At 33.8% G+C, this 27,301-nt stretch overlaps 1 protein-coding gene across 2 annotated transcripts in view; it reads right to left on the bottom strand.

Moving 5' to 3' along the window:
* Positions 1-27,301, bottom strand: part of IL1RAPL1 (interleukin 1 receptor accessory protein like 1) — a 583,898-nt gene that overhangs the window by 241,288 nt on the left and 315,309 nt on the right. For both annotated transcript variants that reach the window (XM_065741550.1, XM_065741549.1), the window contains exons 3-4: positions 19,326-19,512; positions 17,143-17,296 (exon numbers count right to left, since the gene is read on the bottom strand). In XM_065741550.1, the coding sequence (XP_065597622.1) occupies positions 17,143-17,296; positions 19,326-19,512 (341 nt within the window). The remainder of the gene's footprint in view (positions 1-17,142; positions 17,297-19,325; positions 19,513-27,301) is intronic.

Below are 27,301 nucleotides of genomic sequence, written 5' to 3'. Positions count from 1 at the left end.
CTTACTGGAGACATCATGCTCTCTGTAAGAACAGAAATGGAGTTATGTTGCTCTGTTTAAACATGACTATCTTTTGCTTCAGACTCTTCTAAAAGAGCTTCAAATATGGTCACAACTTCCATCTAAAAATGCCAGTACAGATCATATTCTTAAGCAAGTATTACATTGGATGCATATAGTATTACTGGTACACATTCTACTGGACTCCCTGTTATGTTCTCTGAAAATCACATACAATGTATTTGGTATTGCAAATTCAATGATATTTTAATTCACCTGCTAATGAATATTTGTCATAATAAGTTCGCTAATATGTAAACTGTTATCATAATTATAAATCAATTAGTAGAAAAAATATTTAAAATGTGTTTAAATACTACTAACATAATGGCAATACTTCATAACTCATTGCACTTCAACTTAAATTTTAATTTCATAATTTAATTTGATTAATTAATGAGAGCAGGGAATTTTTAGTACTGGAGCTTAAAGTGAAATATAGTGTGCACTGAGCAGAATAAAAAAATATCTCTTGAGCCCTATTTTCTTGTCTTTCATACCAGAAAATGCTGTTCAACAGCATAAGTACTGCTCTTCCATTTTTTTCCCATTTGATACTGATTACTTTGAAACCCTTTCCTGAGAACAGCATTGATAACTCAGATTGTTTTGCAGATTTGGACATTCATTAATATGAATCATTTCCTTTGAGAAACTTCCTGATTACTTGGCTGTCCTATTTCTGGGTCGGCAACAACAAGGAAGGAAGGAATACATGAAAGAAGGGGTATTAGGTGAGAAACCAATGCTTTTTGAGAGGGTTATTATATCTTAAATCCAGCATATGCGACAGGGAACATTGTCATTTAGTATTTATATTGCAGAATGCAAAAGAGACCTCAAAAATATTTTTTTAAAGGATAATCTAAAAAGATATACTGCTTGACAAATAGAAGAAAAGTAGTTGTGTTCTTTTTGTAAAGAGAGATGAAGGTACAAAGAGGGTAAAAGTCAAAACTAGTAGAAAGCTTGAGAACACTTAAATTTCAGCTACAAGGTTGCTCTCTATGAGTTTTACTCATTTGAAAATGACTGATGATTTCTGCTTACCCTGAATGGATATAATTTCACTAATTGCAACCATGTAACTTGTACATGGTCTCCCCAAAAAGAGGTAAGAGAGAAATGAACACTTTGTTCTTGATTTTCAGCAATGTACATAAGAATATAAAGTCACGCTCAATATTTACTAAAGTATACTAAATTTCCTCTGATTTGCTTGTACTAATCATAAATACCAGCTTTAAACTGACATGCATTCAAAAGTCTTAATCTTTGAGCAGTAAAATAGACCTTTCAAGATATTTACCTAGAGAGAATATGCATGTATAGTTTTATGTATTATGTACATTTTTGTTTTATCTTATCCCAAATATGATAGAGGAATCTCTGAGATAAGAAGAAAGAAATAGTTAAAAAAAAGTTTTTACTATTTTCTGGATGAATTATTTTGACCTACACAAATAGATCAACATCATAATTACTAAAGTTTGAAGTAAATAAAGGAAATAAAGATACTAAAGGATTAAGACAACATAAACATATAGAAAAGTAAAGAAGTTGCAGGCTTTGGAAGAACTGTCAAATCTCAAGTAACATGTTGACATTATTCCAAAAATAATTGTCTAAAATTTTTATACCTGAATGTCTTCTTACAAACATACAATCTTCCCACTCCCTTCAACTTGAGAAAACATGCTCATATAAAGAATATGTAGATAATCTGGGACTTTACACTCAGAAAATGTATGGCAGTTATGAGAGAGAGCTATAAAATCATGAGTGGACAGAAAAACTGCAAAGGATTACTAACTAGCTAGCTTTTGTGATATAGGAACTGAAAAACATCAAATAAAACCTGACAACTGTCAGGTTGTGTGAGTATTGGCATAGACTATATAAATACCTTTGTTTTTTTTTCACTTTCTTACAGCTAAACCTTATCTAAATTTACAATTAGTGCCTTACTAGTGATCCAATGGTTTTAAATGTATTATAAGGTAGTAATTAATTTCAATGCTTACATGTAAACAGCTAACCATCAGTCAGTCACACTAGTGAGTTTCTGTTTGCCAGACTATTGTCCTATTATGCAAAATTGTTTTTTCCTTCATAAAATGTGCTACAGATATATGCTAATCTGAAAGACAGTACTATCAATTCATTTTCATAGATGAAACACTGCACTGACTTACATCACTTACTAAGAAAAGAACCATTACTTCTCAGGCACTGTAAAATAGTATTAAGTAAGAAACATTCGTCAAATAATCTTCAATGCCATTTTATTTTGTACTATTATGTCACTACACATGCAAATTTTTTGAGTTTACAAGTAACACTACACAAAGACTCATGTTCCCTTTTTTCCCCCTCTATTGGCCACTACCAGTACTACAACACCTACACTTCATACCAAGCAGTTAGAAAAGATATTGCTTTGAAAAATTACTATGTAGTGTTCAGCTTTTTTTTTGTTTAAAACTACAGTCGTACTGGGCACATAATAACTAGTAAGAATACTAAAAGTCTCAATGAGTTATAATATAAACAAATAAAAAAAATAAAAACTAAAATCAAAAACAATAAATAAACTTTCATGAAGTTTCAGGGTTTTTTTTTGGAAATGCTTAAAAGGAAAACTTTAACGCTTCAATGGTTCTATGAGCCACATCATTTATTCTTATTTCCTTGTATCTGTATATGTTCATATCTTAGCAAGTGTCTATGAATCTTTCACCAACAAATATTTTAAACATATTTTACATATTTTATGTAAAATTATTATTATGTTTAAAACATATTTTTGTAATTATGTTTAAAACATAATTATGTTTCAAACATATTTTAAACAGACACTGAATTATAATGTAAGCAATAGAAAGGAGCTTTCTTGATTAGATTGGACATTTTAAGGTTTGGAGACATTTTTTTCTCTTTTTTTTTAATTTAGTTTCACTATTTTTTTATTTAGTTTCACTGTTTAATTCAAACACTTAAAACTTACATAAAGGATGAAATCTTTCATGAGCAAGAGAAACACTTGATTTCCTAGTTATGTGCAGGAGAATGACAAAAAGACACCAATTTTTTTTTTATAAATTAGGCAATTTGTCTCATTCTGATTCCTTTCTGAGAACTCTACATCACATGAAAAAAAAAAAAAAAAAGCCACTGCAGCCAGCACTAATTGGCACCCTCACTGGTAATCTCAGCAAAGAAGATAGACTTGAATAGCTTTGGCTGGGATAACAGCCTCACTATTAGAAAGGGTACCAAATGTACATAAGCCATTTATCATATAACCAAGGAGGGATGGAGAAAACTTTTCTGCTTCTTAGATTTGTAGATACATAAGGTACTTTAGTTCACAGTATGGTGACCATTAACTATTCAGGATGAATTACTTCATTTGAAATGAAATGGGCTGTTTTCTAAGCATTTTTCATCTGTTTGTCTGCAGCTCTTTTAGAAATGGAAAAGGAACATCTGAATGCCTAATTCAGATATGTATTAAAATTTTGTCTAGGTTCAAAGCCTATCAAACACTCAGAATGAAGGAAAATAGTTGCAGAATTTCCCTATGTCACTGCAAGAAATTCCTTCCATTCAGCAGTATTTTACAGCAGTCGTGAAATCATTGTTAAGGAAACTATATTTTTATTTTCTAAACTACTGAAATGTTTAACTCCTTTACTCAATTTCTATTTTTTTTTCTTTAATTGCTGCCTGCAGTGCAGATATAAATACTAGCATTCAGAAAGATTATTTTACTTTTAACTAACATACAGGATAACTGACAGTGTTGCCTTATCCTGCTCATCCCAAGAAGTGAAGGGAAGGCAGAATATTTGAACTCTGCTGCTAGTGTTTTGCTCACATCTAAAGCAATTGCCTTTGAATTCATGGCTGCCTTGCATTTCAGCTGCTTCTATCTAATCAATGCTACTGGAAAACAGAACGCTGAGCTGGAACAGACATGGAACCTTTCCAGAAAGGTCAACTGTAATATTCCTGTGCTGCACCCCATCTCCCTCTTTGCAGGTTCTCAGGCTACACACAGCCCTGCTGCTCAGAGACAAACTGTGAAATGTTTTCCAGCAGGATTCACTTGGTAATTCTTTATCTAAAGATGACGATGCTTTTAGATTAGGCAACATATCAAACAGACAGTGAAAAGAGCACCATATGCAGTTGCCTATGACGGTAAAGCCTTACACCACTGAAACAAGAAGTAAACTTCAAATAATGGTGTTGGCAGGTAAAAGTAGATTGTTTCAAGCAAGATTTTCTTGCCACCTATAGGATTTCATCAAGACAGGTTGGATGTGACAGTGTTGGGCTAACCATAAACTTCACACAGTAAAATGTAGAATTCTTTTTTTTTCTGAAATCTTTCCTAACTTTTCTTAATACAGGTATAGACAAGCAACATTTCTCTGTGTGCTTGTTTTTTCGGTTACTAATTTTTTTTTATCAGATTCTGAGTGGAAGAAAATTCATCTGGATATGACTTCAGTCTGTGAATCCAGTTAGATTCATAAATATACTATGTTCCAAACAGCGTCTGGACATCCACATAACATAGAATTCACCTTGAATGGTTTAGAGCTATACCACTTTTTAAGATAAACCAACTATTTCAGAAAAATGAAGTATTTTGAATTTATACCATTTTTATCTTAACTGCTGCTTGCATACAAGAGGAAATCTATGAAGAGCTATGGGGTAGTTGATTAAAACTTAATTTACTCAGTAGGTTTTACTTGAATACTAATGGAGGTTAAAGTTCCTACTTCGATATCATACTTCATGGAAAGCTTTCATTAGCTCCTCAATGACCTCCAGACCATTCCTAGAACTACATTTTCTTCCACTCATGTGACAGCAAGAAGGTTGGACAAATTGCCCTTCTGCTTTCCAAAGTTGCCAAGGGGATAGCATTAAAAAAAATACCTTAGGCTCTGCCCTTAGTGCTATTTCATTAAAGATGAAACATGAAAAAAAGGTTATAAAAATTCTACTGCTTGTCTAGTTATTGAGTTGCTTCATACTCTACTCACATGTTCTGAACCTTGCTATCTGACCCCTATAACAATGCTTTGCAGAAGTACCAGACATATGCAAACAAGTTCTAAAATTCAGTAAAGGTTATTTAAAATAAATGTTATCTATAGTTGCAAAAATACTACCTTAGTTCGACTAAAGAAAATAAAAAATGCTTCTTCTTTTGTCTTGCTAAACTGTTGGACTTCTTTTTTCTGTGAGGGAGTGGAATGATAAAAGGATTACAGGCTATGACAAGCTCTTTGTTTAATAAAGCCACACTGAACATGACTTTTATCTCTAAAAAATAATTACAGCTCTGGTATTATTTATATACTTAGATAACAATACTATTTAACATTTGTATATAACATGCATGGATATTTCTTAAATAGGTAGCCATTCTGAACAAATAGCTAACAACCATACGGAAGGGAGAAAATAGGTTAATCTATTTGATAGTATTGCTTGCTTTGCTATAATGACATTTTTAGAGCAAATAAACCAAAATTTTATAATACATTATATAGCAATAGTTACAAATAGAATTTGAAACCTCTCAGTTATTATATTACTTAGACTATAAAGACAATTAGATCATAAAGACAATTACAAATCTTAATAAAATGGGAAAAAGCTGCATAACGCAGTTGAAATATTTTATGATGGGAAGGAAAAGCAAAACTGTAAAGGGACAACTTTTCAATGGATTCCATATAAATTGTAAAATGCTAGTGAAAACTAGAATTTGGGTCAAATAATTATTTATTAAATAAGCAAATGATGTCTACCTCTGTTTTTTGACTAATATGTGGACCAATCCATACCAATTTTGGGCAGTAAACTTAAGCAGAAGTATCATTTCTGTGAGATTTACGTAAGGTACATTTTTCACTATCTGAATGCATGAATAAATATAGCTGGTAGTCATAGCATATGCATTTCACTTATATAGTTTTCTTTAATTGAATGTCAGTAGTCATTTAACTTCTGAAGAGCTCCATTGTGCCATGGTCTGCTAGAGCAGGTCTTAGAAGTTACCATTATAGTAGATGTTCATGATAGCAGACACAACTATATTTGCATAACTATCTTCCTCCTTCTGGCCACTGCAGTCTTTGATGTTAAGTACCATCAAGTGAAAACTTGTACAGAATCTACTTCTTTAGAGAAATAAATAAATAAATAATAATAATTCGAATATATAATTTATTAATTGTATATATATACATATATAAACAATCATGGTCTGATAATAATAGGTCAAGAATAAACGGTTTTAAACTAAACCATGGGAGATCTACTTATTAGAAGGACATTTTTCATTTAGAGGGGAGTGAGGCCCTGGCACGGGCAGTCCAGAGAAGCTGTGGTGCCCCCATCCCTGGAGGCACACAAGGCCAGATTGGATCAGGCCCTGGGCAGCCTTAGCTGGTGGGGGTCAGCCCTGACTATGCCTGGGGTCAAGGTGAGTGGGCTTTGAGGTCTCTTCCAACCTGAGCCATTCTGTGATCCTACAGCCCTATTATGAACCATTAAAGTCCTTCTGACATCTTGATTTATGTTAGAAAAAAAGACCTCTGTCTCAAAGAAATACACTGTTCATTCAGTTTCATTTACAGTTCTCAGCAATGCATCTTATTTGGTGAAAAGATTTTGTGCACTACTATAGGCATGAAAACTTGGCATGTGAAACTTACTTAAAAAGTCATATAATTATGCCTTATACTTGAATATGTAAAAAATAATAAAGTGTCCACTAGCTTAGATGAACACACTTATCAATTCCTGTGAAATATTTTAGTGTAATGACTGCAGAATTAATGACTGGATGATTTTATTTTAATATTTATCTTTCCAAAACCCTATATGAACTAAGATAAAATACAAACAGTGAGGACATAAACCCACTTTGATATATTGACTCTATGGCAGACTACTGGCCTAGCTTCTGTTTTAATGTCAGAAATTGCAGAATTCATTTCTTTTTTTTATCCTATCCTGTAAATAAAGCTGAACAGTATCTGACAGAATAAACATCGTTTTGCACAATGAATAAGCATTTTATATTCTTAGAATTTATCAGTATATCAATTACTTTATCTAGATGTTATCAACTGCAATAACAAGAATTAAAACAGAAATTAAACCATTTAGAGCATTTTAGTTCTTAAGCAATGACTACCTTATTCCACTTCTTCAATTTATACTTCCATAACATAAAAGAGAAGGGCTATAAGCACCTTTCATACATCTGTAACCATTTGCTTATTAAAAATGTCTCCATTTGGCTCACAAAATCCTTTTAAAATCCCAAGACTAGATTCATCATTGTAGACTTTGGATAGTCTTTTTAATCAAGTTAATGCAAGTTTTCTGTCCTTTGATACCATGAAGCATGCTGCTTAATAAGGAAACTGGGTCAGCTAGCATGTTTTTTAGAAGAATACTGTGCCACATATTAAAATAATATTTTCAAGTCATGAAAGTCTTTTAATTAGGTCTAGAAGGCTTAAAAGTATCATTTATATCATTTTAATGTGTTTTTCTTCGCTGAATTGAGTAACTTTTTCCACAACTACAATTTTAACAAAACAGATAAGGAAAATAGACAAAAACAAAACAAAACAAAACAAACAAAAAAGCGAAAATAACATTTAAAAGATATTATCCTGTCTCTTATGGAATTATGGAGTAGCAGTACTCTCAATTTCTGTAAAAAACATTTTTTCCAATTTGCATAAACTGCAGCATAAAGGAAGACATTTTCAGCAGTTCATGTTTCCTGTCCCTCCCATAGTATCTGTTTATCTTCCTGAGTAGTGTCATGGTTTCATGACAGTAGAGTTTATAAATCATCATTCCCTTAGCTTTAAGTGCATCTCAGATCAGCTCTGAGAGATCATGAGTCCTCATGAGCCACACAGACAAGAAGGGACCTAGAACCCAACAGTACAGAGTAAAGCTTTTGAAGATGTGAGATACAATCTGCTAACTAGCATTTATAATATATTAGTAAAGCAGTAAAGAGAACATGAAAACATTTTGTGAAGTGTCCTTGACTTTCCCATAAGTCAGAAAAGATCTTCCAAACGTTTTTCTCCTTCAGTCACTTGAGCCTGTCTTTGTCAGAAAAGTAGCTCCATCTACTTTATTTCAAGTCTATGGCTTCTTATTTGAGCACATTTGGGAAAAATAAATGCTATCATTGTCATTATCACATGATTTCAAGTAAAATTGACATTATCCACATTTTCCAGTGTCTGTTCTTCCCTGAACTCTGCTCCTGCCATTCCATTAATCCCAATAAACCATCATTCTTTAAATGTTATCAAAAAGCAAAGTCTAAATATTGTTAGCTCTAAACAAATGAAAAACGGTTCACCTAGACTGGTTTTCCTTTTTTCTGAAGGTGTAGAGGTAGCTCTTTAGAAAACTGAATTTGCTCATAAAAATCAAGATTTAAAAATATATCGAAAAAACAACCAAGCAAAAAAAAAAGAAACAACAAAACAAAACCAACTACACACAACCCACACAAAAGTGAACCTATTTCTATTTAAATTTTCTTATCTCAATTCATTTTCTACCCATTGCAAAGTTATACATTAGTGACTTCTTTAATTTTGAATGTGAGCTCAAAAGTGCTGAAAACCTAATGGAACTGTTTTGAAGGAAAAAAAAAATCTGAAAAATCAAAACAAGGTTTCAGCAAGGCTTTGCTACCTCATTGAGATAATGATCTTGGTGGGTGAGGGCTCCCTTTGGTTCCACAGAAGCAGTGATCAGTGCAACCCACACTGCCGGTTGTGAAGAGGCAGTGAGGCTGCTTAGGAGCTCCCCACTGCCACCATCCATGAAGAGCATCACCAAAGGTGTGCCCAGAGCCACAGTGTGCCCAGAGCCAGCCTGTACTTTCAAAGGGCTCACTTGGCAAAGTGAGACAGGCCTGTCTGAGCCATGTGAATCTCTAGTTGTGAAAAGTCTGGGGAGGGAGGATAGGATGCTCCAGGGCAACTGGTGCTTAGGCTCCATCATGGAGCCCAGGGCTGCTGAAGAAGCAGGAGGTGAGTGCCTGTCACATGGTACCTGGAATAGAACAGAAGCCTGAGGCTCCTGGCAGAAGTGTGCAACAATAAAATGATAGTCTTCTCCCTCCTCAAGTTCCTCATGCACCCAGGCATTAATGGCAGCTGATATAAAAAAATAAAAACAACGAAACACAAACATGCTGTCAGAAGATGCAGTTAAGCAGTGAACAAGCATACTAGTTTAAAATAAATGTACCATTCTGAAACAGTGTATCTAATTTACTTATTAATAAAACATTTATTCTGTTCACTGCTGTTCCCAAATGAAAAACTTGGTTTTCAGGGAGGATTTGAATTATGTGATGTTTAATTTGAGTTCTGTTCAGAACAGTAAAACATGAAAGTTTTCAGTGGTTTTGTAAAAACAAGCATCACTTTCAAATAATGAACAGAATGGAAGCATGAAGCACAGTATATTCTAGGTACCAAAACGAATCAAAACGTAATATTTAAATAAAAAAAGAGTATGTTTATTTTGCATAGTGCTTGAAGAAATTCATGCTGTGATTCCAATGCAAGAAAACCTAAATACCATGAAAAACAATAATAATGTTGTTGTAGATATGATGGCTTAGGCAAAACAAGGTAAAAATAATGTATTTTATTAGACCAGCTGGTATATTAAGCCCCTGAGGTCTGAAGAAAGCCTTGTATAACCAAAAGCTCTTTTTCTTTTTTAGCTGTACACCTCAGTCTAAAAAAAGATAAAACTTCTACTACAGATTTGTTATCATCTGCTTGAAAAAGGTACCAATAATTTTTGGAGTTGTTTTATAACAACAAAATACTATGTAAAGCCAGCTTCCCACTTCCAAAGGTTATGAACATAACAAGTCTAAAATAGTAAAGTAGAATTCACTTCTGCATTATAATTCTATGTTTGTGTTTGTCACTCAAAGATCCTTTGTTAGTCAAGAGACAGAAGCAGAAATTTGTATAACAACTCATCTGATATTTTATACATTGACATTCGGAGGAGACAAGTCATGCCCTACAAGTGCTGTAAAGAGCCACCAGCTCCTATATAAATGGCCATAAATATGAAAGCTTGGTGAGAGGAATCTTACCTGGAGAAAACTCAACAGATACACTCACAATAAATAAGTCTCCCATTACTTGAATAAAATTATGCTGTGGGACTGTTGCATCCATAAAGGACTTACTAAAGACTGGGAATTATTCTTGTCATCCTTGTGTCTGGAGAATATGCAACTTGTTTCACATGGGAAGGATGCAGTGAGAAGAGACAGAACAATTTAGAAAGAGAGAAAACTCAAATGCATTCTAATTCTCACCTTTCCACTTTATATATATATATTAAAAAAGTAGTAAATCCACTGAATTATAACCCTCTTCAGATTTGTTTCTATAAAGTTATAGTTCCTATTTTTAAATTAATGCAGTTCTGGATGTGAATATAATACTCCAAATTGAAAAAGAAAAGACTTCAAAGAAATTAAAAAATGTCATTTTTGGTTCCAGTTTCTTTCTTATATTCAAGCAATTATCATGTATTATCAACGACCCACAGAAAATATATGCTGCTGAAACTGTATTCCTATATTAAGCTCTCACACAGATAATGGAAACACTGAAAGCTAAATTATGAAATAACTTTGGTTTATTGATTCCCAATCCTCTTCATATATCATTCATCCATAAAAAAATATTCTTCTGACTGCTTTAAGTTTATTTAAACCTGCACTTTCTAATAAGCCAATAGGGCATATTTGCCACACTGATTCCAATAAATACAGGATCAGTCAATTTAACACTGGGTAAATCATGATGAACAATAGTTTCGGTTGGATATAAAATGCTGAACTTTATTTTAGAGTCAGTACATTAAAACAAAATCTCATATGCCAAAAAGTGCCAATTAATTGTATTATAAATATAATATAATATATTTCAACGTGGTCCTCCATTTTAAGGCTAAATATTGATTTAGTGTAATTGTGCAGAGACTTTTTTTCAGGATGTGTACAGACTTTTTAAAGATGGAGGCAACTCCAGTTCCATACGTTACCATACTTTGACTTACTGTACTATAGTTTACTAAAATATCATGCTAGAAGACTCCACTTTATGCATAAATTATCTAAAGCTTTCAAAGAAATGCTATGGAAAAGATAAATGCTAGTTTAGGACAATATTGTTGGATTTAACATAATCAAGGGTAAAGTAAAACTAAAACGAAATCTTCTGATTCCATAGCAATAATGTGAAACATTAACATTGAATGTAATTTTAAAGGATATTTAAAAAGTACCTTGAGTGTCTTAAGAAGAGATTTATTTAATTTTTGTAAAATCTTAATGAGCTAAGGCTTTATAGGACTTTTGTGACTTCTGGATTCACCAACACTTAATGTTTCACTACATTTTCTTGTCTATGCTTCTCTTTGTAGAATGAGGCTCATCTGACAACTGCATCATACCAAACTGAAACAATGGGAAGCAACACCATGGTAACAACATCTACTTGAAATGCTTGTATTTCAATATTCCGATATGACTACTGATGAAAGGAAACTGACTCACACAAATAAATTTCCCTCACAACAAGAAATAGCATTTATTCTTAACAAACTTGAAATAGGTTTTTTTTTTTGAGATATTGTTTTTGTATATTAGTTTTAAACCTTACACACAAAGCCACAAGAAATACAAACATCTGAAACAAAGTAATCTAATGTAAATTATAAAAAAGTCACCTGGTTTCTAGTAATGACATAATGGAAAGAAGTAAGCAGAAATGACATCATTTTAGCAATAGTATGCACAGGAACACACTATGTTTGGTAAACAGTAGCTAATTTTAATGAATTATTCATTTTAATCAGCAAATAAGAATAATTTATCAATGAATACATGCTAAAAAACTCCACTCTGCTTTCACTGACACTGTATTTTCAACAGGGAGTTGAAACAAGACACTAAGGGAACAGAAGTTAGAACTGCATAATCAATTAAATGGTATTGTAGCAACTGTTTAAGCAAATATTACAAAGCTTAGGTATTTTTTCTACTCATTGACACTATGAGATTAATGTAGGCATCAAGGATCACGATACACAAGAACAAGGATGCCTAAAATGAGCATCTTAAGGCTGAATCTTACTTTAATGTACTAGACAAAACTTTCAACTGTATATTAGAACCTTATAGCAATTGATCTATTTTTATAACATCCAAAAAAAGAGCCACAAGAGGTTGATCTTTTCTCTTCTTCTGAAGATACCCTACCAGGTAGAGAGGAAGTCCTGGGCTATAGTATGGGAATACAAATTAAAAATGTACTTGAATAAGGAAAGTTAGCAATACTAGCCATATTATGAAGGAATTTTCATTTTTATAATGACTTGAAAAATACAGCAATAATGAAAAATGCTATAGGTGTATTATGCATGAATTAGCTTTACTCATAAAGCTTCCTTGTTGCTATCTTCATTTAAGGATGGTTTTGAATAACCCAGTAAAACATTTACAATCAGTAACTTAAATGAACATTTATGGAGAATGTTTTAATCAAATGTTCTGATTGTTATTACTGAAATGCACCCAGGTGATTAATTTAGAGCCTTGTTTTCAGCCACACAGAAACAATTCCACAATGAAAGAAGATCACTCGTTTCTAATTAAGAACCCAACACCTAACCCACTTTTCATCCATGAATTTGTTAAGCCTAGAGGATTTTCTATATTATAAAAAAGCTACGTCGGTATTTTGAACATGATGCTTTCGTAATGAATCTATTGTTTGCTTTATATTTTATATAGTCTTTGAACAGAATAATACTGGTAAATAGAATTTCATTCTGAATATGATCTAGAGTAGAATTAAATTCATGATGAACAAAAGGAATGAACATCAGCTTTGATAATTATTGGGATCAGCTTGAGCAAAGAGGGGCTTGGTTTATCCAAAATGGCTCATCCCTGTCATTAACTGCAGAAACCCAGCAGTCTGTTCTCAAGCTCTAAATGCTCAGAAAACAACCCTCTTTGTTCTGTAATACTTAGCACCAGCTACAAATAAAGGAGCAAATGCTTGTTACAGCACCTTTTCTATATCTGAATGCTTTGAAGGAGAAAGTGCAGCAGAGCTGGAAACAATCGATGCAAGCATTTTGTCGAGAAAAAAAAGTGTGCACATTTTGTTGTACATTATGAAAATACAGACCACTTTAAGCAGGCTAAAACATTCAGTGTCCACCATCCTCATTTTTTCCCCACAAAACATTGTGAATACCAGTGTGAAGATTCTATAAATTATAGTTAAATGTTGTGAGTTTTCAGGCTATATACATAACATTTTCACTTAATAATTTTTATTTTCATGGTAGAGTTTCCAGAATAAAACTGAATATTTATTGTCACTTAAGACTTTCTACTATTCTAACAAAGAATAATCCTGTCAGAAAGTAAAAAAGGTAAAGCTTGTGCAATTAATCCCAAATGTTTAGAAATCCTGTAACTATGAAGCAGACAGATACAACCTTCTCACGTAAAAATCTAGAGAAGAAAGTTGCAATTAGCAAATGGGAGAGAATTAACAGGCATTTGCAAAGTTGTTACCGACATTTAAACCAAATAGGCTAAAAGTAAAAAATAATAAATGATCATATCAACTCATAGTAAATTTAGTGTTATTAGATTTTGAACATGCTCTAAGTCTAAAACTGTGCTCCTTCCAGAAGAAGATATTTTGAAGATGATTAATCAATGAGCAAAGTCAGTAAGTGGTATCCCTGAGAGAAGCCTTTGGGAATAGGAACCTACTGATTAGCTCTGAATCCTTCTGAAAGGTATAAGAATTTCTAACTTCTAATAGAATGAAAAAAAAAAAAATTCAGATATTTATAACGAAAAAAGTCATAAATGAATTGAATAAGTAAGGCTGATGGTCAGTATGCTCTATCATGTTCATCCAGAAAAACTGTGTGATATTGCTGTGAGGAACATATCCTCTCTTAGACCCAGACCAGATCATTTGACCTGTACGAAAAGTTTGTCCTTGTGAATGTTTTAGCAGTGTGAGTAACAACAACCAATATTATTAGACATAGCATTTAATGAAAATAAATCACTGCTGGAAAACATTTTTACCTATGTGGTTCAGTATGACTAAATTAGTACTGATATTATGCTGTTAAAATGTGACCTTGTCCCTTAATTAAGAATATCGTGTATGCTTTAATTAATATTCCTTATATAAAAGAAAGAATTAGTAATGCTGGCCAGTCTACAGGTATAGATATCTAAAAATGTTTTAGTACATTGTGGACTTTTTAAAGTATGTAATTACATAGCCATAATCCTGGAACCACCAATTATGCTGGTTCTTTGAATTTAGCTACCAGCTAGAATAATCATTATGAAGTTTGTATTTTGAAAAGCAGATAATTTCTAAGTCAGTTCATAGCATAATAAGAAAACTAATTCAAATCATATAGATGATAATGTATTTTCAGTATGAGATTCAGATTTTCAAAAGAATGAAAAGCAAAGAAAAAAGATTTATCCTAACAAAAAACAAACAGACAAAAAAAAACAAACACCTGTAAGATGCATCTATATTGTAAGAAGAAATCATATTTTGGAATGGAATTTAAGTATATACTTACTCTTGGTAAGGAACTGGTATGCAACATGTGAAGATTCTGTGTGTTATTTACAGATGTTAGTGCAACATTGCTGCCATTAATAAGTTTTTTTTTCCTTTTAAAATAAATCTTAAAATCCATTTATTCTATATACTCCTCAGTATTATTTCCAGTGCAACTCAAATTGTTTTGCAGGACAGAGACAAAGCATAAGAGAAGCATGTAAGACCTGAATCTCTTCCTATAAAGCATTTATAAAATCTTAAGAAAACATCATTACTAAAGCTGTACTATGTAGGAAAACTGTTCTGTGTAGTTCATCTGATAATATTATACAGATGACATGAAGAACTACAGTACTATTTGAGCAGTTTACTCCTTTGGAGGTTGTCTTCACATTTCCCAGGATTTGCACGAATGGAAAATATGTAATTATCTCATTATGCATTCATTTACTATTAACACATCAAAATCAGCCAAGTTTCTCTCTGACCCTATCTAGTTAACATTAATCATAGAACTCCTACCTACACCACAAGGGTTGTATTATTTTTTTTTAAACTATTACTACAAATAGCAACATGTCTACTTGCAATGCTTTTTTCTTTCCCCATTCTCTCAGACCTAAATCTGCCTGAAATACTGCTGGGCAGTGGAGCACCAATTACAGGGACATAAGGGTGACTTGAGGACTAAGGAAATAAGTATTCCTTGAGTATACACACCATATACTGCAAAAGGTAATAGATACCCTCATTCTGGTGTAAATCAAACTCTTGAGGACTCTATATGGATATGGATGTTTACCGTGGGCTTAATCACTAAACAGTAATTGCCTGTCTGTACTGACCAAATAATTCAATTCCATGCAATGGAAAAATTATGAAAAGATCCTGGATATTGAACTTAAATAAACATGATTGATTGTCAGAATTCTCTCAAAACAACATAAACAATATGATTTCCAGACTGATCTAATGGAAGAAAATTGCAAACCATAATTCACTTTAGTTTCTGATAATGTAGAGTAAATGTGATATATCAGAACAAGAAGCAGACTTTTCACCATAAAAACAAACCTTTCACCATAAAAATAAACTGATATACAACATAAGTGTGGTTACTTATTACCAACATGCAAACTAATTTTATTTATTTAAATAGTCAAGAAAAGCCCACAAAATCAGTCTCTAAGATTTGTTTGTTGTTTATTGTTATTGTTATTATTATTATTATGTACTTTGAGCAAGAGCTCTTCGTGAATGACACCAGCTTCAGAGGGATATTTATTCAGGGAAGATTCTATTGAACTGCACTATGCTATACTGATCATGATATTTTTCTGTCTTTCAACATCATACTATAATTCTCGAAGTTAATTCTCTGCCTTACATTAAAATACAGATATACTCTTCCTGTGTTTCAAAAACAGAGGCTTGAGGTGTAGCGAGGAATTTAAAAGTTAATGTTCTTCATACCGTTCTGGAGCTGTGCATGTTACTGTTATTATATATACACTGTTTTCAGCTATGAGGGATTTTACCTATCTGTAAAGTAGCCTTAAATGAAGATAACATTAAATGCATCTTATTCAGTTGCTGCTTGATGGTTGATAACAATTTATTTATGTTACATAACTAGTCTGTGGAACTTGATACCTCATAATAATTTTACAGCTGAGAATAAATGATTAAAAATAATTAGACTAACTGAAAATAAGTTAACTGACCACTGAGATCAGGAAGTTCTTGAATTATCAATTATAGAATGCTGGGAGAGAATAATAGAGGAAAAATGCTACTATTTTTCAGTTATGCACTATTTGATCACTATGCCCACACATATGCTACCTTGTTGCACAGGTCTTCCTGGGCTACTGGTTTACAGCTACAGCTCATCTAACGTCCCAAGGCAATCAGAGCTACTGTTGTTGGCATGAAGCTATAGAGATTCTTACATCCTAACGTATTTAATCACAAGGAAAAGTATGATGGACTTAATGATCTTATTTTTTGGTTAGAGGTAGCACTTCCTGAAAGTACCTGATCCTTGTCCACAGTTCCCATATTCAAAAACATGACCTATCCAAAACCTTTTGTAGTAGACAACACAGACTTAATCACAGTGCTGAACATGCTACTGTAAAGTGTTCAGGACAATTTTGATGTATCAGACATTCACACATAGCAAAGTTTTGAAAGAGAGGGGCTTGTGTAGGTATGATGACTCAAATACGTACAACTCAAAGTACAGAATAAGAGAATAGTTAGAATTTGTTTAATCACAAAATTAAACATTTTTTTCTACACATAAGAGATAATAAGAGCCTGTGATTACCTGTGACTGTTAATTCCGTAGTTCTTCTGACAACAAAGATTCCATATTTAACCTCACAAGTGTAATTTCCAATGTCATCCTCTCTAACTTCCCGAATGACAAGAGTGTCCTTTATAAACCCAATACTTGATCTCCATGTCTTTGACTTGCATTCCTGTTTAAAGATAACATAATTCAGTGACCATGTTCTTACACTTGAGCCACTGTTAACAATGCTACTCAAAGAAAGGAAGGCTAGACAGAGATAGTTACAAACTTTATATACATTATATATCTTAAAAAACAGTTCAGTGAAGTAAAATTTCGAAAAAGAAAGGACTATAAAATTTTATCAACTGACATTTCTTTCATTCTGACAAGAAAAATAAAAGAATTTTATTTATTTGGTGGTTTTGCTTTAGTTTTTGATGGGGTGGGGGGGAACTCCTATTTCATTTAACTATTTGCCATTACATTTATGTCTGTAATTCATGACCATTATATCAGAAGTAGCTAGAGGTTGCAAAGAAGAATTTGTTTACTTTAAATAAAATTGCAATTAAAAAAAAAAGTAGAAAAACAGAAGATGAGAACAAGGAGAAATGATGATAAATTAGATATCTCATTCTGTAAACATCTTACAATGTTCATAAATTTTATAACTAGAAGTAACAACAACAACAAAAATAATCATTCCAATTTTTACTACCTAAACACTGGATTTTGTGTGAAAATTGTGACATATTTTCCGTACATGTTTTTTGACTCCTTGAGGTGATTATTATATTTTCACCATTAATTTAAGTGATAATTGAAAAAAAGTTCTTAGAATTTTGCTTTCTTTTGTCTCTGGGTCTTTTTTTTCTTGATAAGCAATGCATGAACTGACTGATGTTTTTCGTCAGACATAATATCTTTTGATGGACTGTCACAAAGTATTTACCTGGTTATCTTAACATAACCATTGTTTATACATCATGGGCTTTCTTTTTCAATGTTTAATTATTAGAGGTTGTTTCAACTTGTTCATGCAAATGCTGTAAATGACTTGTAAAAATCTAAAATCTTCAGAGATTTTCTTTAGAAGCCAGCTACAGTTTTAAATTTGATAAATCTTCAGGTATACATTGTATTATACACATAAAATCTGAGAGGAATATAAACAAATAGTTGATTACATACCTCTTAGATATTCTGCCAGTTAATTTAGCCAGAATCCTTCTAGATTACAACTTTTTGTTTATTAGATAATCGAATGGCTTGGGTTGAAAAGGACCTCAAAGATCATCCAGCTTCAACCCCCCTGTCATGGGCAGGGTCACCAACCACTAGACCAGGCTGTCCAGAGCCACATCCAGCCTTGCCTTGAAGGACAACTTCTCCGGGCAACCTGTTCTAGTGCATCACCACGCTGACTGAAAACTTCCTATGTCCTCCTAACATCTAACCTAAATCTTGCCTGTCTTAGTTTAAAACCATTCTCCCATGTCCTGTCACTATCAACTCATTTAAACAGTTGTTTCCCCTTCCGTTCATACATTCCCTTCAAGTACTGGAAGGCCACAATGAGGTCTCCTTGGATCCTTCTCCAAATTAAACGAGCCCAGTTCCCTCAAACTTTCTTCATAGAAGAGATGCCCCAGCCCTTTCATGAGTCTTGACCCCTAAGTAACAATCTGATAATAAGTACACAGTATTGAAATAAAGTAACAAACTATCAAATCTCTGATAATTTCAAGTAAACCTTATTGTATCCAATTTTTTAAAGTTTTGGGTTTTATGCTGCTAAATCAAGTCATTCATTTAGATAATCGTGCACACAGTCATTCTGTTCCCATTTTTCTAAACATATTTTATGTCTGAATTTCTAGAAATACCCTTCAGTGTTTCCTCTAATACAGTGCAAGCAGTTGCTGTGTACACAGCTCGTACGGCTTCCCCTGAAGATATCAAACCAACCTGGACCTATAACACTTTTTTTTCTTTATCTGTTTTGTTACCAGATATCTGTTATCAGCTCTAAAGTTTACCATAAGAAGCAGTTGAGTCCCTCTTTATCTATTAATTCATTCTTTTATATCTTTGATTCTATCCATTCTTCAGAAATTATTAAACAGTCAAAGTTTATATAGTATTTAGATTGTGAAAATCATTAGAATATTGATCATGTATTGATGAAGGCAAAAACCTTTTGCATTCCTTACCTTGTACCACAGAATCTCAGGCTCCCTAAATGGAAACAAAAAATCCTCTATTTCGGGGCATGAGATTTCCTTGCTTTTGCTAAGTTCAGCTTTTTCAAAATATTTCATCTTTGAATTGTAGCAGAGTCCAGTGTCATTTTCACCCACCGTCAGCGAAATGGACACTTTCATACAGTAGGTTGAGTTTCTGTAATGCAATAAAAATAGAAATAAAAGTCTGAAATGTAAAAAAGGCTGATGTACATGCCATTAATTTTAAGTCGTAATTTTCATCCCAATCAAGTGATAGAAAACCAAACACAGTTTTTTCTATGTATTCTGCAGCTATTCATGATAATGTTGTTGCTTTCTCCAGAACTACCTACAAGAACCCATCTGTTTAAACTGAATCAAGTTGTTTATACAAAGCAAAAAATGTATCCCTTGAATATGGATTTCTCTGGCTGGTTTTAAGCTGTTCAAGAGCAAATCAACACTCTCATATGTACATACAATTCAAAACCATTCAGTATGGCAATGAAAACTTTTTTTTTTCCCTGTACATTACATTATTCCTCCACAAAGATTCTCCTTGGAGTATTTATATGCGGCTAGAGAACCTCATTTAAAGTCACCTATGTCAGTTTTTTCCCAGATTGGTCTCTCTCTGTGTTCTTGAAAAACATATCCCTTGGAAACAATGAGAAAGTTTAAAAAACCTATCAATCTCTTACTTGAGAGAAGTATACACTACTGGATAAATGCAAGTACACAGGGAGGTACTGACTAATTTCACATTTAAATACTGTCATAAATATTATCACAAATGAATATTATCTCATGATTTTAAAACAAACAATAGGAAAATATTGTAACAACTCCATGCATCAGTTATTCTGACAGTGACTGAACACTGGCACAACTGTCCAGAGAGGTTGTGGAATCACTCCTTGGAAATTTTCAAAAGTCATCTAGACATGATCTTGAGCAAGAAGCTCTAGATGGACCTGCTTGAGCAGTGGGGTTGAATAAGATGACCTTAGAGTTCCCTTCCAACATCAACCATTCTTTGAATCAATGATCTTGTGACAATGGTTTTATTTAATGACTTAATGACGTATCTGTTTGTGATTTTAGTCATATGTCTGTCTCCCGGTCATCGAAGCACAGAATTGGACTTCAAGGTAATTATGTACTAACCTGTCCTGTCAGGTGTATATGGTACTGAAATAATTTGTGATTTTGTAGCTAAGTTCTCTGGCAGAATTTACTCTCAACAGCCCAAAGTATTATCCAAGGAACTTAATACTGCTCCAAGGTGGCACAGAGTTTTTTACTGAAGCTCTAAATACTAACTACACTGTCAATCTGACCTCTCCAAAACTGTCAGAAACCAGAACTACTGGGATTAAACAAAATTCAAAAAGAGTGGTATGAAAGCCAGAGCAGCACAACAATATGAGCAAAGAAAATAAAGTTAATGGGCTCATATAACAGAGAAAGAGAGAAAACTGAAACAGTCCCTAGGTGGGAATTAGAAGGAGAAATATGAGGCGAGTTTTCTGATTATGTCTGGGGTATAATGGATGCAGTGGATATGAAGCCTCTTGGCTCTCAGAAACTGCAGCACACAGCAGATCCCTCTGGCAAGTATGCATATTGAAGAGGGTCAAAATGTTAGTGTGTTAGGGTTCAGAAAATTTTCCATATGTCTCCTTCTGGGGGCACTCCATTTAAAAAGCAAATAAAAAATCCTACATCACGAATTTAAGAAAATTTTATAAACCATCTCAAGCATTTTTACAATCCCCATTAAGAGCAAATGCAACAGTTTTCTTCCTTTCATTCTACAGTATTGTCCAATCAACACACCTTTAGCACTACACAGCTACCTTTCAAAAGAGGACCAGTCTGAAGCTTCTAATCCATACAAATATAAAAAAGCAATAAAAAATCACAGAAGTTATAAATACATTGTGGAGGGCGTACTAGGACTGTATATATTTCCTCATAAACAAACTTGTTTATTAGGAGTAGGAAGTCACATGCTTCATTGATGTACAAAACATACTCCATAAATTATGACAGAGATTTCACCATAGTTTGATTTATAAGGCTCTCTTCACACTAAATTATGATTTGTACATTATTGAACTATAAACCTTAAAGTAAAAACAATGTATCAATAGTATCTACTAAATATACAGATTTCATTACAGGTCTTTTGTTTTCGTAGCCATTCAACATCCTTATTCAGGATTCATTAGCAGTGAAGCTCTGACAGAACCCTGTGATGACAACAGGACAAATAAACACATTAAAGACATAAATCTCCATATCTTCCTTTATATCCAGGGAGCAATTGCTCTAATGCCCAAATTCCCATAGTTTTTCTGAAGCAATAATTCATCATTTCTTACCTGATATTATTTAACTTCTTGGTTAAATCTGTAACCATATGGAACACTAGGTGACCTTTAATGCCCCTTCCAACTCAAGCTACTCTGAGTCTATGACTTAAACTTGTTTTTCACCCTTTTGTCTGCTTGAAATGACATTCACCTCACCACTTAGTACCTCATCACTCAGTACCTATTTCACCTTAGCATTAGTTGGTTTGAAACTATTGTAGACATACATTCACATGGGATATCTGACAAATGGGATATCTGCCATATGGCATATTTATATTCAGACATGTGGCAGAGGATTGTGATAACGTGAAGGGTGGAAAAGCTCTAAATACAGAAGTAAAAGAACATGGTAAAGTCTGTGTGAGAGAAGAGGATGAATTGTAGAATTGTCTCGCAAAGAAAATGAAAGTACAATTGAATAAAGAGGAAGTATTGATGGAATGAAGAAAAATGCAGAGATGAGATCTTTTAAACAATCATAAATATAGCCACTTAACAAAACCACTGCCTTCTCCAGACAGCGACCCAGCAGTCCTAGCAACATCATAATAAGCCTGCTTAAATACTGACCCAAGTTAGTATTTTCTACAATAAGATCAACAGATACTTATATAAAGGAAATATATTTGTTGTTTTTCTTTTCATTCCCCACACTGGATGTGGGATATATGTGTGATTTCCTGAGTGATGCAACAGTGAAGTTTCTCAGTCTCTGGTTGTCCAAGTCCCCAATAGATCAAAATATCAGAACAGAAAAACACGAAGGTATGTCTGTGGAAAGCTCAAAGGCAGCAGTTTAAACCATTTTAGGGATTTGATTTAGTGGTTGGGTAGGGATAGTGATAGGAGGATGGTTGGACTAGATGATCTTGTAGGTCCTTTCCAACCTTATGAACCTATGAACCTATGAACCTATGTGTGTGTGTAGCTGTATATATATATATATATATATATATTAGTGTGTGGCTGTATATATATATATATATATATTATATACATATATATATAATATGTGTATATATATATATATACACCTCCATATATACATATATATACATATATATATATACATACTTTCTTTTTCCTTATAGAAATCATCTGCGTCAGATACTTTAATACTATCACAAGAAAAATCAAGGAAGGAAATTATTCAGATATTTCTATTTTTACCATGTTAGATATCTCCAAGACCTTTTTGACCTTTAGATAAAATATTTCAAGCATATTTTCATACACTTGCATATATTTAAGATCAAACATAGCTTTTGAAAATAAACACTGGACAGAACTGACAGTTGCAGCAGTGTCAATCACTTAATACTTTTGTAGGCCTGTAGTCATGCAGAAGACTACGGTTTTCCTATCATTCTAGTAAGCAAAAAGCACAGGAACAGATGAGGAATTCTTAGGTAGTAAAGTCAAAAGGTTCAATTGTTTTGATAAAATATCTTCATTCCAGATATACACTTATATGTATATTACAGTACTTAGTCAAGTGTGGTATCAGTTAATCCAATACAGAAATGTAACTATATCTGCACAACATGAAACCGTTAGGGAAGAAAAATAATACACGTATTTTGATTCACAGAATCACAGAATTGTAGGTTTTGGAAGGGACCTCTAGAAATCATCAACTCCAAGACCCTCCTAAAGCAAGTTCCCTACAATAGGTTGCACAGGTAGGTATCCAGATAGGTCTTGAATATTTCCATAGAAGGAGGCTCCACAGCCTCTCTGGGCAATGTGTTCCAGTGCTCTGTCACTCTGAACATGAAGAAGGTATTTCTTGTGTTTGTATGGAACTTCCCGTGTTTCAGTTTCTCCCTGTTGCTCCTTGTTCTATTCCTGCATGGAATTTAAGAGTGTGCCCACAGAGACTCCCGCAGTTTAGATATTCATAAACAGTGATGAGATTCCCTTCTCAGTCTTCTCTTCTCAGGACTGAACAGTTTTGGGTCTCTCAGTCTTTCTCCATTAGGAGATGCTCCAGGCTCCACATCATCTTTGTGTATGTACTCAATATAACTCAACTGTTATATTCAATCTTTTGCACAACTTTTTTTATAATATGTTATAATACAACATAGCAAATTAAAAGCCAATATAATTGCCATTGTAGAAAGAAAAGTAGGTGGTAGAAATGCTACAGTCTCACACACATAACCAGTTTAAATATTGTTTTACTGCTAATATATAAGAGACTCAACCAAGGAGGCTAGGAATAGAAGAAAGAAAATCAATCTAAATGGATCTAATTTCATTATTGACAGAGACAGATAATGAAGACAATCATCACAGATTACTAGCAGTTGCTAACAATTCCAACAATTACCACTGACTAGTGATAGCTGCACCATGTTACCAAATATGGCTATATTTAAATCAGTAACAGTTCTATTTCATCTGAATTAAGTTCAAATGCCAGACTGTTACTAATAACTTCTCTTCATGTGCATAAATGTATACTGCAGAGTCTGAGGCATGGACTATGTGATACATATGTGACTTATAGTGATAGTCTATGTGGTACATTCCTGTAGGACCATCATATTTCAAGGAGCTTAAAGCAACAATATGGACCATCTACTGATTTATAAATTTCTGTTGTAGCAGTCAAGTGCCTCTGGGATAGGAAAACTCAGTTAGTATTGAGAAAGAAATGTTTTTCCATCATGCCTAATCTCAGATTTTATCTGTTCTCAATGAGTCTACTTGCTGGTCATATGATAATTTCAGACCTGTTTTTTATTTTATTTTATTTTATTTATTTCTGAATGATATAATGAGAGAAGTTGGTGACCTAGTTACACACATTCAAGTGCAAAAATCACTTGTATCTATTTCCACATATAAGGTAAGCTTTTCATTTACCTATTTCATCCAATAGATTTTCAAGCATAGAAAAGATCAGATCTTAAGCATACGTAATACAGCAATAAAAAGCGAGATGTATTGGGATTTTTCTTTAATACAGCAAATCAATTTAAATGCAACTTCTCTGAACAAAATTAAATTAGTGTGTAATTTTTTACAGAGAAAAGAAAAGGGAGGAGGAGGAAAAAAAAGGAGACACAAGGGGAGAAACAGATAAGAGAACACAGCAGAACAGCTTCTCTAAATTTAAACTATTAAAATATAGACATTGCATTTGAATGAACTGCCTAAAAGATTAGGTACTTACATCCTGATTTCTTTATACAAGAAATCTCTTAATAGGTCTAGATGAGTTACTCTTATGAAACTGCTCTTTCCTGAAATGTTATAAATACAAATGGCTAATTAGCCATCTCGCTTTCAGCTGCACCAGTCAGAGCTCTGCTGTGAATCCATACACATTGGTGCTCCCCAGGGCAGCATTCCTCATCATTTATTTTCCTCACAGAAATGGGAAAACTGGAACTCTAAACAGTTCACTGACCACTCTGCTGCTTTACCATGCATTCCTTTCACCAGGATGCCAGTGCAGAGGATTATAGCTTATACTGAAAACATACAGTTGCTGAGACTAGAATAAAGTGCTCTGCGGAAAGTTACCTCCACTTCTACTCCAAGGAGTGAAGTGAGCCAGCTCTTATTTTGTTTTGCTGTGAGCAGTAGAGCCAAAATTTGCTTTCTGTGTGAAGAATCAAGTTCCATCTGAGGTGTGTAGGATGATACTATCTTCATCTAGTAAAAATGGAGCATTCGAAGTAGAAGTTGAGAGGAAAAAGACTTCTGTTGATCTTGGCATTGATGACTGGGAGCTAGAACATCTTTCTGTAGATCCAAGTAAGGTGTAATAAAATCATAGGGCAATAAGAAAAACAATCAAATGCAGCAACAACCACTAACTCTCTTAATATAAAACAACAGTCTACATTCTTTGCATTCATAGAACCATAAAACGGTTTGGGGATTGTGATCTTAAAAGATCACTTAGTCTAAATCACCTGCCATGAGCTGGGCTGCCTCCCACCAGGCCACATGGGGTCCAGGGCCCCATCCAACCTGGCCTTGAGTGCCTCCAGGGATGGGGCACCACAGCTTCTCTGGGCAGCTTGTGCCACTGCTTTCACCATCTTCTGAGTAAATAATTACCTCTTAATATCTAATCTAATATCCTCTTTTCACTTAAAATCATTCCTCTTTGTCTTATCATTATCTGCTTGTGTAAAAAGTTGTTTTACCTCCTTTTCATAAGCTCTCTAATTGGTGTCTAATTGGTGTACTGAAAGGTCACGGTGACTCCAAAGCCTTCTTTTCTCCAGAATGAACAAGCCAAGCTCCCTCAATCAGTCTTCATGGGCGAGGTGGTCCAGCCCTCTGGTATCCTCATGGCCTCCTCTGGACTTCTCCAACAGCTCCAAATCCTTCCTGTACAGGGAAACCTAGGCCTGGATGTAGTACGCCAGCTGGAGCCTCATGAGGGCAGAATAAAGAGGGACAATCCCCTCCCCCTCACTGCTGCCATCTCTCTTTTGATGCAGCCCAGGATACTGTTGGCCTTCTGGGCTGCAAGAGCACGCTGCTGGTTCATATCCAGCTTTTTGTCCATCAGGACGCCCAATTCATTCAATGCAGGGCTGCTTGCAATGAGTTCATCTCCTAGTTTGTACTCATATCTGGGATTGTCCTGACAATCCTGTGCATACCTTTTACTTCTCCATCATTTGAAGAGAAGGTTATACTTGAAGTACACAGCCTGTTAAGATACTGGCTTATTGAAGTGTTTATTAACTAACATGCCTTATCAAGAATTCAATTGGTTGCAGAACAGATATTTTCCTTCAACGTACGTGAAAATTCATTTTTTACACATTTTTAGAAAAGTGTCAAGCTTTGAGTTAATAGAAATTAATTATTTATACTAAGTGCTATTAGTTATTTATATGATTATGCTATTTACCTAGGCAAAGAAACTGAAGAAAGCAAACAGGAACAAAAATATAATCAACACTATCTCTTTCATAAAAGATGTGTTGGAAATGTTACCTTATTTCCAGCTCTTCATGAAATCTGCATTTAAAAAGAAGGTCTCAGAATGTCTTTTCTTCACAGTATTTTAAATTACATTATGTAAATTTGGCCGCTTGTTGTACTCACTTTCTATAAAGGTTGATTGCATTTAAAGGGAAAACCTCCAGCCTTTAGATAGATGTGGGATTGTTAGGGGATGTGCTTTGAGTCTTCGACCACACAGCAGGAGAAGAAGGTCGAAGTATCATACTGCAGCCAGAATTGCTACCATGCAGTGAGGTCTCCTTCACAGTGGGGTTTGATACCTTCAGCAGTCTGTGGCTTTCAAATTGTTTTTCAGAATTGCACTTCAAACTTTCTGCACAAAGTTAAGGTTAACTTTTTCTTGTTGTTGCTGCTGTTTTATGACCCAAGATCAGGAACGGCTGGTTCTCACTCTGTTAGCTGAAATCACAAATTGCATTTTTCACAATGCTTCCAGAGGGAATTGAGCTGTAGATGCTGGTTTAGTGGTGAGAGAGCAGAAAGAGGAAAAGTGAAGGGAGAAAGACAGCTGCCAGCTGAAATTTTCCACTGCACCTTAGGAATTATCTCCAGCTTCCACACCCCTGAGGGCCAACCCAG

The sequence above is a fragment of the Cyrtonyx montezumae genome, unplaced genomic scaffold, assembly GCF_038088225.1.
Source record: "Cyrtonyx montezumae isolate F1298 unplaced genomic scaffold, pur_monq_1.0 scaffold_3, whole genome shotgun sequence".
Classification (NCBI taxonomy): domain Eukaryota; kingdom Metazoa; phylum Chordata; class Aves; order Galliformes; family Odontophoridae; genus Cyrtonyx; species Cyrtonyx montezumae.
The sequence above is the reverse complement of the archived record's forward strand: the minus strand, read 5'-3'. Positions and strand labels throughout refer to the sequence as shown.